The sequence below is a fragment of the Daucus carota genome, chromosome 6 (genome assembly GCF_001625215.2).
Source record: "Daucus carota subsp. sativus chromosome 6, DH1 v3.0, whole genome shotgun sequence".
NCBI lineage: Eukaryota > Viridiplantae > Streptophyta > Magnoliopsida > Apiales > Apiaceae > Daucus > Daucus carota.
In genome coordinates this window covers 28,660,438-28,671,345 of record NC_030386.2, presented here as the reverse complement: position 1 = coordinate 28,671,345, position 10,908 = coordinate 28,660,438, and the positions used below count along the sequence as shown (strand labels likewise).

Genomic DNA, 10,908 nt, shown 5'->3' with positions numbered 1-10,908 from the left:
TAGATATATGTAAATTTCAGTCAAAATTTAGTCAATTTAATCACAAAAAATCAAACAAAACAAAAGAATTGAGACGGAGGCTCCTTCACTGATGACTTGATTAATCAAAAATTCGTTTCGACTCCCAAATCAAAATATCAAATATTGGAGTTTTTCTCGAAAATCATTCTTGTTTTGGTGGACGAGACCTCGAAAGATGTTTTGGACTAAAAAAAACTCTTAACACACATGAATGACAAAAAATGCCCGGAAATACCAATCTATACTATACTATAATAAGCCAACATGGGTATAATTTGTAATCCAAGGTTTTAGTCATATTTTTTTGGTTTAGTACTGTTCTTTTGGTACTACAAATCTACAAATGTGGAGTCTATTAGTATTACATTGTTAAACAGTTTCAAATACTAAAAACACTCATAACAATACATTATCATATAATATTTCATCAAAAAAATTATAATAATGTTATATATAGAATTATAAATATACAATTTTGAATATCTTTTTTTAACAACAACCTTCATATAACTCTTTTTAATTTTAACGTGTTCAATTTCAAGATAAACACGAACCATTACCTAATTCTTTCTAACTCTAATCTTAAAAATTATTGTTGTCAAAAAAACCAAGATTACAAAATTACGTTGAAATTCGATTGATTATATTACTGCATCTTTCAACGGTATTACACGATCGGTTATGTTTGGAAAAGATTTGATTTTTTTATTTTTAAATGTACGTGTACTAAAATTCTGATATGAAAATATAGTCAGTTGAATAATATAATTTAATTAAAACCCAATCCATTAATACTAAAATATTAATAAAATGATGTTAAAATTTAAATTATAAATAATAAATTACGAATTATATATCCGCCCGTGCTTCGCACGGGTTAAAGGCTAGTGATATGTAAAGAATGAAGATATCTGCCCTGCTTGCAATTACTGAATCCAAATTTATCGATACAGCAACTCAACTCTCGTTCAGATAAAAGAAACAAAAGATTCGAAGAAATATATGAACCAAGAAAACAAAAGGTAGAGTATTCATTTACTGGCATTAATAAGCGATAAACAAGGACAATACATTAAGGAGTCACAGGTTATAAATAAGAGCAATAAGGTAGGTGGGGGGAGTGCAATTGGGCCCCCATGTCACTAGCATAAAATAGTAGCAATGTAATGCACCTGTACTGGAGGGAAGTAATCAGTTCTGCTCGTTTTGGGCCAGAGTCCAGACTTGAGGACTACGGGCCCTACCACTTTAAACAGGGAATCGTACCTTTCTCTTTACTTGATCAATGAAAGGACCCAACTAACACTACACAAACTCGACCACGTTTCGATCCTCCATTGCTACCATTTTCTTGACTATACTGCTTCGCCCAATCAGGTCTTGCCACGTTATCGGCCACTATCCCTCGAGGCCACACAGAATCACTCATCGACCATCTCATATTATATACTGACACGTAGACCAAGAAATTGTGCAAGAAATGAGTAAAGTAGTTAGATGAAAAATAGATATAGTGGTGGACCCATTTATACAAATGACTGGGACACGGAGATCAAGAAATTGTGTAAGAAATGAGTAAAGTTAGATGAAAAATAGGTATAGTGGTGGACCCATTTATATTTAATAATAGATTTGAGATAAGGGAAGAAAGTAGTGGGTGTAATAGTGTTTATATTATTATAGAATGGAGATAGTGGAGGAAAGTAGTTGGTGTAATGATATTTTATATTATAAAAGTTTACTACTTTTGGAATGTATACAATTGATGGGACGTTCAAAAAAGAAAACTGTATACAATTCACTGGGACAAAAGGAGTAGTTTTGGTGTGTGTATGTTTGTATGTATACAGTCCTCTCCAACCTAACACGACGAAATCCTCTTTATTTAACAAGATAATTGGGGCCACCACTCACGAGAGTAGTCCAATATACTTGCATCATTCTTTCTGGTCCATAGTACTTCAAACTGCTCTACTCTTTTATGTGAAATTTTGTGTCATTATATCAACAACCTAATTACATCATACGGCTACTTCTACTAATCCCTATTATGTTCCGTTATTCAGACTCGAACCTTTAACCTCTCGATACTCGATAATTATGTTTATGTTTGTATAATTAGGGATTAAAGATAAAAATATTCTTAGTAGAAGAAAAACATTTCGTATCTGAAAAATATTCTGAAAATTTAGTTAGTGAAGTGTAATTAGCGTGAACCCACGTGCATGGCCGTGTAATAGGATAAATTGTACCATCACACATAATTATGCATGTACAAACAATTTAGACAAAAGAAAGGAGGTACTAGCTAGGCAATGTGGTCCTCAAACATCCCTCTCTGCCTTTTTTCACTTTTTATTTTCACTCACAACAAAAATTCCCACCACCAAATATCTTCAAGTCTCACATCCTCCTGGACAGCTACATTATTACTATATAACTTCACTCTTGGAGCCAAAAATGGAGAATCATCAGCGGATAATCAAGCAGGAGGAAGACATGGAGGAAGGGCATGAATTTTCCGGAAATGACAAGAAGAAGATCAGAAGTGGCAATAATGGTGCAAGAAAAATAGGAAACACTGGGAGTAATGTGAGCGGTGGGGGCTCGGGGAGTCCTCCGATGAGGTGCTGCCAGGCAGAGCGGTGCAGTGCGGATTTGAACGATGCGAAGCAGTACCATAAGAGGCACAAAGTGTGTGAGTACCATGCAAAGGCTCAGGTTGTCGTTGTTGCCGGAGTTGGTCAGCGTTTTTGCCAGCAATGTAGCAGGTTTCCACTTAATTTTATGCACATGCTTTAATTTTGTCTACAAGAAAGTATCTGTACATGTAATAAAGCTTAATTGTAGTGAACTTCTAACATACTGTCTCAGTGAGGATCACAATAATAATGTGATTAGTTCATTATGCCAGTTAAATCTTTTACTTAATTGAGAGAGTTAAGGTTTAGTACTGAATGTACAACTTGTGGTACTGGATCCATCTATATTGATATTGAAATTGGTGTTTAGGTTTCATGAGCTGTCAGAATTTGATGAAACAAAGAGAAGCTGCCGTAGGAGACTGGCTGGGCATAATGAGCGCAGAAGGAAGAGCTCATCGGATTCTCAGGGAGAAGGCGGTGGTTCATCTTCCCGGAAAGGAAGTACAGCAGCTGGGGGTAGTAAAGACCTTTGTGGGAAGGTTCAGATAAGCTCTATGCAAGAAAATGCCACTACTTTCAAACACTTCCAGATCAGATGAATCCATGCTTTCAAGTCTGCTCAAGTGTTTCATCATCTTCAGCTGTAATGTATTCATGCATGCATGTATATATATCCTGTGCTAGCTCTCTCTCTTCTGTCATCCCTCTCGAGCAACTAATGAATAAGAAAATTACTGTTTGAAACAAGAAATGCATGTAATCTGAATTCTGATGATGACTGCTGTAGGTTGTAGAATCAGAGTTTATTTATAAAATTGCCTAAGTTTTAAGTATTTGCATTATTCCTCTCTCTTGTTGCATTAGTTTTTTATGTTTTTGATGATCATAATTTGAAAATCTGCAAAATCAAACGAAACTAATAGCTAATTGGTACATTTCCCCACTTGATTTTGTTAACACAAAAATAATTAATCAATTGTTACTGACATACAGTTTGATGTTCTACAAACAAATAAATTGACCTTTAGACTTCTGTCAACAAGGAGCTATAACTAGCATATATAGTTTGTGTGCAAAGATAGTACAGAGACTGTACATGTTCTAAGAAACTTGGCCCTAAAGATCATCAGCTCCTCAGGGTTCTGCCCAATCACCTCATATTGGACGCTGCACTAGAAGTTGCAGTAGCTAGCATCTTGTTATGCTGCCTTTCCTTCCTCTCCCGAATTTTCAGTTTTGGTGACTTTGCCTTTGTCACTTTACATGACCTGTTATGAATATGTATATATTTGAAATAAGTAACCAGAAATTGAGGCAAACATATGATAAATACTGTTTTTTTTTTAATTGGTAAATGTGTGTCGTCTCATACTTTTGTGGTAAGAATGGATTGGCGAAATTCGGGACTGGTCTTGCATGGGGTACCAGTGTTCTCCTCAGCTGTTTCAATGCTTTCTCTTCTTCCATCTGCATAGCATTGTGAATTTTAGTTGTGTAATCTATTTGAACCAACTATGACTTGTACAAGAAAGAACATAGCTATATATATAATAAAAATCTTATACCAGCTTTTCAGATTCAGCTTCTTCTCTGTATCTCTTATATATTACTTCTTTCTCCTTGACCTGTAATTCAGAACAGATATATATAATATTAACTGGAATCTTACTTAAGGTATGTCACTATGTTATTGAAGTATAAAGAACAAAGAAAAACGAAGGTACCTTTTTATCGAATTCCGCTCTTTCAACAGCTCGGTGTTCTACATGTAGATCAAATTCCTGAACTTCAGTGAGTGGCTTACGCACTTTCTCAGGAACTGGAATAGGGTCCCTGCACAAATATGACAACCAAAGTGAACAATAATATCTTTATGAAGGAACAATATTCATGCATGCAGGGGACTGAGGTCTTTACTCTTTCATGACTGGCTGTGCTTTAAACAGTCTCATTCTTGCTTCTTCCCTCTCCATCCTCTGCCTTTCTTCCATTTCACGCTGTAATTCCTCTTCATGCCTCACCAAACTCTCCAGCTGGAAAGGTTCTGGTTTTGTGCACGGTTTTGGCTCTGGTTTTGGTGGAAGCTGCCCAAGAGAGCAATATAATTAATAGTTATAATAAGTTGAATTAAAATGAATTATACTTCAAATAACAATTAAAAATGACAAACATACTACAGGATAGTCAGTAGTATAAGGATATGGATTAGCCTTCGGAACTCTAGACTTCTCCTCTTCCAACTGCTTCTGCAGTAGCTCCATCACAAGTTTATTTTCTTTCTTGGCTCCTCTTTCCTGATTTCACACATTCATTTATTAGAGTGACATACAAGAAACAAAGTTTTGAAAATCTGTCAGCTAATGAATACCAAAGCATACCTCTGTGTGCAGATGGAACGGGTTTGGTGCAGTGTTTCTTGGAAGTTGTTTGTCATGGCGAGTTTCTGTATTTAGTGAAAGCTGAAATAGGGAAGAAAATACCACATGCATTTGTCAAGACAAAGTTTGCAATTTTCCATTGAAAATTTATAATAGCAACACAAGAAAGGCACCAACTTCCCCAATCTAAATACCTTGTCAAACAAATCAGCAACAGCTGTTGGTGGCGGAATCCTTTCATCTATTGCAAAGTGAAATTCTTGAGGAATGGTGACTTGTCTTTTGGTGTTGCAGAACACCCCCAGTTCCCCTTTACTTTCAAAAATCTGGCATTATAACAAGGATATAATATTAGAGGTACTCTTATAGTATATACTAATACTCAAGGGGACAACAAAAGTAAAATATTAGGAGAGTATGAGGCCTCGCTTACCTTCTTATTCAGAGGTCTGGCTTTAAACCTTGGAATTTTCTCAAGCTCTTCTTTCTCTAGTTCTTCTGAACTTTTAATTCTGGGTGGACGTGCTCTCAATGATGTTTGAAGAGTGGGTGGTTTGGGCTCTGTCAGATGATGAGGTTTCGATTGTGCATTCTATCATAATAGCAAACACAAGTTTCAAATTAATATCCAATCAAGTTATTAGCATTAATAAAACTTTATGACATTAGAGATGTCTGTGAATTTGTGTACCTGAGGTGCAGATTCTGTTGAAGCTACAGTTGAGGTTTCAGCCTTATTATTAGCCCTGGTCATCGTTTCCAGGTGAAACTCTTGAAACTTTGGAAGCTGTGGATTACTTCTGGGCAGCGCTGGCAAGGTAGGAGTTTCAAGAATCTGGTATAATCACGACCAACTAATTAGACACGTCATGTACCACCCTAAGAAAGAGGCCTTATATATTAGAATATTCTAAAAAAAGAGTACCTTTTTATTGATTGGACGAGCCTTGAATTTTGGTATTTTTGCCATCAATTCTTCCTCAAGTTCGGCAGAACTCTTAATCTTAACTGAGCGAACTCTCTGAGATGTCTCAAATTCAGGTTCCTTTGGCCTTGTCAATGTGAGTTTAGGCTTCCTAGGACCAGCAGCATCCTGAATTTATAAACAGCTTATGACAAACATATTCCAATGTAAAAAGCCCATTCAAAATAATCTGATGTCAATCTACATTGATACTCCAATGTCCATGTATTCACTTACGCAGGCAAGGGAACTGCTGGGACGAGATAGTGACATATCCCTGGTGTTCGACTGGAACTTGTTCATCATTTCTGCCATTGAAACAAAAGGGGCTGCTGGCTCCCGCGCATAAATCTGTCCATTGAGCAGCATCTTAAAAATCAACATCCACAAACTCATAAAACTAGGGATTTGCATAAGTAAATATCTAAAGGAAAACAAACCTTTCTGTCCTCTTTACGAGTTTTATTAGTTGATGTGCATAAGCTGGAACTGCTGCTGACTAGACCAGATCTTGTCTTGTGCATTAAGGTTTGAGGTTTGATATTAAGAATCTAGAATTTGGTTGAAAGAAAAATGTACTTAGCAAGCATCATATATAGGAAATGCATTTAGCAGGCATCTACACAGGAAATAAACTCACCTGTCTAGATCTTTCTGCATCCAGTTTTTGCCTCTTTATGGGTTGGTTTTCTTGAGCAAAATTTGGAGTGCAAAGTTTGTTCATAAAATTGTTGTTCCTGAATTGAAAATGGATACAGATATAAACTCTGGACCAATTATATATCAACAAAGACAGGGCAATCAAATAACAGAATGAAATGTAGATTTCTAACCTTCTCGCACTTTCAGGTTTGTTGCTTTTAGCTTGTGATGATATCTTGGGTTGAGTTTTTGCCTTCAGTAACGATGGATTCCTCACCATACTGGCAATCTTTCTTGCTGTCATTTGTTTCTTGGAATCAGTCTGTGGTTGCTTACACTTTTGAGAAATTTGTGGTTTAGGCGTACAAGCTTCAGGTCCTACTATAGTAAAGCCATTTGATTTAGTATGATACTTAAATAATAAAATAATAATAGCATACAGATTCTACAAGAAGTGAAACAGAAGAACATAGGACTGAAATCCACAGTATCTTGCCTTTGGAACTTAATGTATGAGCTTCTTCTGCAACTTTCACAGATGGAGAAGGGGCTTTTGCTATAGCACTGTAAAGAGAAAGAAGATTAGAAAACGAAATCAGGGTTTTTTAAGTATTCATGAACAACAATATAATGTTCTAGTAATAAACACAAGGACGGCAGCAACAAACCTTTCATTTCCTTGCGTGCATAGAGTTTCCTTATCTTTAGAAGTGATCTCTATGGCACTACTAGCCTGAAAGGTTAGAAACGTAATTAAAAAGACCCTTGGGGAATTAAAAGGATGTTTCTGATTTCTAAAAGGTCATTGGAAATATATATATACCGGCTTAAGAAGAGATCCAGTTTGTGTTTCTTTACTTCCATTTGAATCAACTTCCTCTATGACTTGCACGGGGTTGCCATCAGGTTGGGGTCTGAAATAAGTGAATGTATCAACAAACTACACTATGGCAAGTCTAGCATAAAAGGGGACAAGGAATGAAGAAGAAAAGATTTAAGCACTAACATTGTTTGCTCTACATCCAAAGTAGGAACTGCCACAGTCTCTGATCCAGAAATGGGTGGGGGTTTTAATGATTCTGGTACCTGCACAATTAGGTGAACCCAATTGTTATAGTCATGTTGAATTCACAAGTATTTCAAGAAATATGTATGAACATCTTGTTACCTTGTGCGGTTGGTCAGCCTCACTGAAGTCACAAAGGCTTTCAAGCAGAACAGCAGTTCTGCTGGTCTTAATTTTTGGCATAAAAGCTACACAAAATTGACAAGATATATTAAATAGTAATTTCTCGATCTTATACACCAAAAATAAAACATATTTAAACATCACCATCATGGTCATATCAAGCATATATGCCAACATAATCATCTCTAGCACTAATCAAGGGGATCGTCCAATAAGTCATAAATTGTTCCTAAACAGTTTTGTTGCTTGCTTTTGAGTAAGAGTCTTTCATATCATCTACTTAAAACATAACACTGTAGCGTTTGATTCCATGAAGATCTTTCTCACTAATTTTGATGTCTAACTTAGTACCATTAGGCATTAAGCATGTAAGAAAAAACTGAAATCATGTTCCGCCAAGAACTAGACATAATTACATGTATATATTAAAGAGTTACAATTGGATTGCTTTTAATCAACCATTCTCTGCCTTATTGTTCTCAAAATCCATAAATATTCAAGTAAGGTCCGTAATTATTCGAGTCTCTGACACTATTAACTCCAATTGTAGTAAAATTACAATATCTAACAACATAAAGCCCTACGATCCAGAATGGAAAAACTAGGAGTGCATAACAGAAGACATAACATCCAGGTGAACAACGAGTCTAACAAGCACAAAACTAAACCCTAATATCCCTAATTAAAACTTGAATCACAAAAGAATCGAAACATCCAATTCATAAATAACTACCAATTCATTTGCGCTGTTCACAAAGGGAATGAAAAGATAAGAAACGGACTTACGAGATGGAGCGTGACTAAGAGAAGTTTCGAACCAGATCTCCGCTCGATGCATCTCTTCTTTGGTCTCTCCTTGGATAAAATCGAAAAACCGAGGCGCCGAAAACTCGTAAACCTCATCGATCACCAAGTTATTGTAAGATTCACTAAGCGTCGCCATTGTGTGTGTGTGTGTGTGTGTGTTGTGGAGTTGAGAAAAGGGGAGATGCAATATGGCAACTGAGAATAAGAGGGGATATATGTCTGAGAGGAGACTAACGGTCGAATTTTTTAAATAGGGGAAATCCTTGATATGTGATTGTTGGGGTGACCCGGATGTGTAACGGGTCCAACGGCTATATTTCCTGCATAATATGATTCCTAGATTCTACTCCTATTCACTGCATAGACGTCGTCGTTTAATAGAGTAAATACGCATCAATATTCAATAGGACGCTCTATTGAAATTTAGTTCAGTTTTCAATTGCACACTACTGTGCTTTTTCTTGTGTACTTATTGTTAAATTTGAGATTTAATTTTAACTAGCAATCTTGCCCGTGCTCCGCACACGGGTATGCTTGTAATTTTTATATTTTAGTAACTGATTGTTTGTTTTAGTAGATAGTTAATAAATACGCATCGTAGATTGTTACGTGTTTTAATTTTAGCGTGTTCAAGATTAAATTCATAGACTAATACAACTATTTATTATACAATATAATACGTTTTTCAGAATGCTACGAACCATAATTATTATATTTTGAGTTAAAATCTGATATTTGATGTAGAATCTATGAAATATCCATCGTAAAAAAAATCGTAATGTGATTAATAAAATTATATTATATATTAAGTATAGATGTTCTATATATATAATGTACTAAACTAACTTAATCAAATAGTGAATCAATGGATACATGATACAACTATGAGTGTTTGGTTTAACTTGTAGATTGCTTATAAAATGATTGTAGTTGTCAAACAAATTTTGATCAGTGAATCCTTGAAATGTTTATGTTTGTGAAGCAATGTCTAACTGTTGTTTGAATGTCATGGTTTGTTGCCTAGGATGTTAACTGTTTTAGTTTATTATCATAGAGCTATTTCTCAAAAGTGTTTTTATTCTTGTTCCAATCATGTTTAGTTGGATTGGCCGATTCTTCAACGACGTAATTGATGAGGCATTGCAACTTTCATGTATAACAACTTAATTTTAACAAAGTAATAGATTTTGATTAAGATGATATAATGTATTAATAATATTAAATATATTTTTGTTAGATTATTTATTATGTTGAAAATAAGTAATATATAACATACTTTTTATTTAATTATAATAATAATCAGTTTCTCCGACACTTTGCACCTTTTTAATACTGTATATTTAATTTTAGTTAAGATATAAAATTTGAAGTATAATTAAATCACACTAAATCTTAAATTTTTTATTTGTTGCAAGAAAAAAACTATACACCCTGTTGGAGTATAATTTTATTAAAATGATAAACTTGTAACTGACTTTTAAATGATTTGAAAAACTTCGCTCATGGATAATTTAAGAAAATGTATTCCTCACTACTCTAATTTCTTGAAGAGAACATGTTTAAGAGATTTATTTTACAAAAAAATATAATAAAATGATTTATATATAAAATAGAACATGTTTAAGAGATTTATATATAAATATTCATTTAATATTAAATATAATATACATAATTTAATAGCATAAAGTGATATTTCAAATATTGCAAAAATAAAATCAGTCTAATATAACAATTGCTTTAATAAAATATCATAATAATGAATGATCAAATTTAATAGCATAAATTGATATTTCAAATATTGCAAAAATAATATCAGTCTAATATAACAATTGCTTTAATAAAATATCTTTTCTAGTACCCAACAAAAAAGTGAAGATGGATATCTATTTTTGGATTATTATAATTTACAAAAAAAGATAGTAATACAATTCAAATTCAAAGTAAACGAAAAAGGGAACCAGAGTATTACAGGTTAGAGCAAAATCAAATTTTTACACCTTTGAGTGAATTTCACAACTATGCATGCAAACCTACTTTTGACACTGTTATTAGTCCTGTCATTGACAATCTTTAAGAACATGAGACACTATATTTATCATCTTGTCATTCATACAATTTGCAATGCCTCCAAAAAAAAAATAGAAAACTTGAACTTTTTGAAAATGACCTGATTAACGGCATTTTCATTCTAAACCTTCTCAAATATTATTTGTTGGTTAATCTTCATCATGGTAAGCTGCATAACAATTATATTATTAGCCG

General features: G+C 34.1%; 2 protein-coding genes across 5 annotated transcripts; one reads left to right on the top strand and one right to left on the bottom strand.

The window, feature by feature from the left end:
- The first annotated feature begins 2,373 nt into the window (after positions 1 to 2,373).
- On the top strand, positions 2,374 to 3,508 carry LOC108224238 (squamosa promoter-binding protein 1). Its single transcript, XM_017398754.2, has 2 exons — positions 2,374 to 2,792; positions 3,034 to 3,508. Exons 1-2 carry the CDS (start codon positions 2,482 to 2,484, stop codon positions 3,263 to 3,265), a joined length of 543 nt encoding a protein of 180 aa, XP_017254243.1. The 5' UTR covers positions 2,374 to 2,481; the 3' UTR covers positions 3,266 to 3,508.
- A 75-nt stretch (positions 3,509 to 3,583) lies between these two features.
- Positions 3,584 to 8,864, bottom strand: LOC108224237 (protein TPX2). 4 transcript variants are annotated; one of them, XM_017398753.2, is made up of 21 exons: positions 8,626 to 8,864; positions 7,819 to 7,904; positions 7,657 to 7,736; positions 7,474 to 7,564; positions 7,319 to 7,383; positions 7,147 to 7,214; positions 6,842 to 7,031; positions 6,649 to 6,745; positions 6,449 to 6,559; positions 6,246 to 6,359; positions 5,970 to 6,137; positions 5,736 to 5,879; positions 5,478 to 5,636; positions 5,239 to 5,370; positions 5,045 to 5,125; positions 4,844 to 4,960; positions 4,584 to 4,750; positions 4,391 to 4,499; positions 4,232 to 4,291; positions 4,039 to 4,133; positions 3,584 to 3,934 (listed from the first exon to the last, which is right to left on the bottom strand). In XM_017398753.2, the coding sequence occupies exons 1-21, from the start codon at positions 8,780 to 8,782 to the stop codon at positions 3,817 to 3,819; spliced, it is 2,409 nt and encodes an 802-aa protein (XP_017254242.1). In that variant the 5' UTR covers positions 8,783 to 8,864; the 3' UTR covers positions 3,584 to 3,816. The 4 variants fall into 4 exon arrangements, with proteins under 4 accessions (XP_017254242.1, XP_063936356.1, XP_017254239.1 ...); XM_064080286.1 differs by having other exon boundaries at positions 6,842 to 7,028; XM_017398750.2 differs by having other exon boundaries at positions 4,841 to 4,960; positions 8,626 to 8,863.
- Between the last annotated feature and the right edge of the window lie 2,044 nt (positions 8,865 to 10,908).

What these genes read in the sequence shown, in the direction of transcription:
- LOC108224238 (XM_017398754.2), top strand. Translation starts at nt 2,482, where the DNA reads ATGGAGAATCATCAGCGGATAATCAAGCAGGAGGAAGACATGGAGGAA. An exon ending in TTTTGCCAGCAATGTAGCAG is followed by an intron (nt 2,793 to 3,033) that starts GTTTCCACTTAA and finishes ATTGGTGTTTAG; the next exon opens with GTTTCATGAGCTGTCAGAAT.
- LOC108224237 (XM_017398750.2), bottom strand. Translation starts at nt 8,782, where the DNA reads ATGGCGACGCTTAGTGAATCTTACAATAACTTGGTGATCGATGAGGTT. An exon ending in CTCGTCCAATCAATAAAAAG is followed by an intron (nt 5,880 to 5,969) that starts GTACTCTTTTTT and finishes TGATTATACCAG; the next exon opens with ATTCTTGAAACTCCTACCTT. An exon ending in CCAGACCTCTGAATAAGAAG is followed by an intron (nt 5,371 to 5,477) that starts GTAAGCGAGGCC and finishes TTATAATGCCAG; the next exon opens with ATTTTTGAAAGTAAAGGGGA.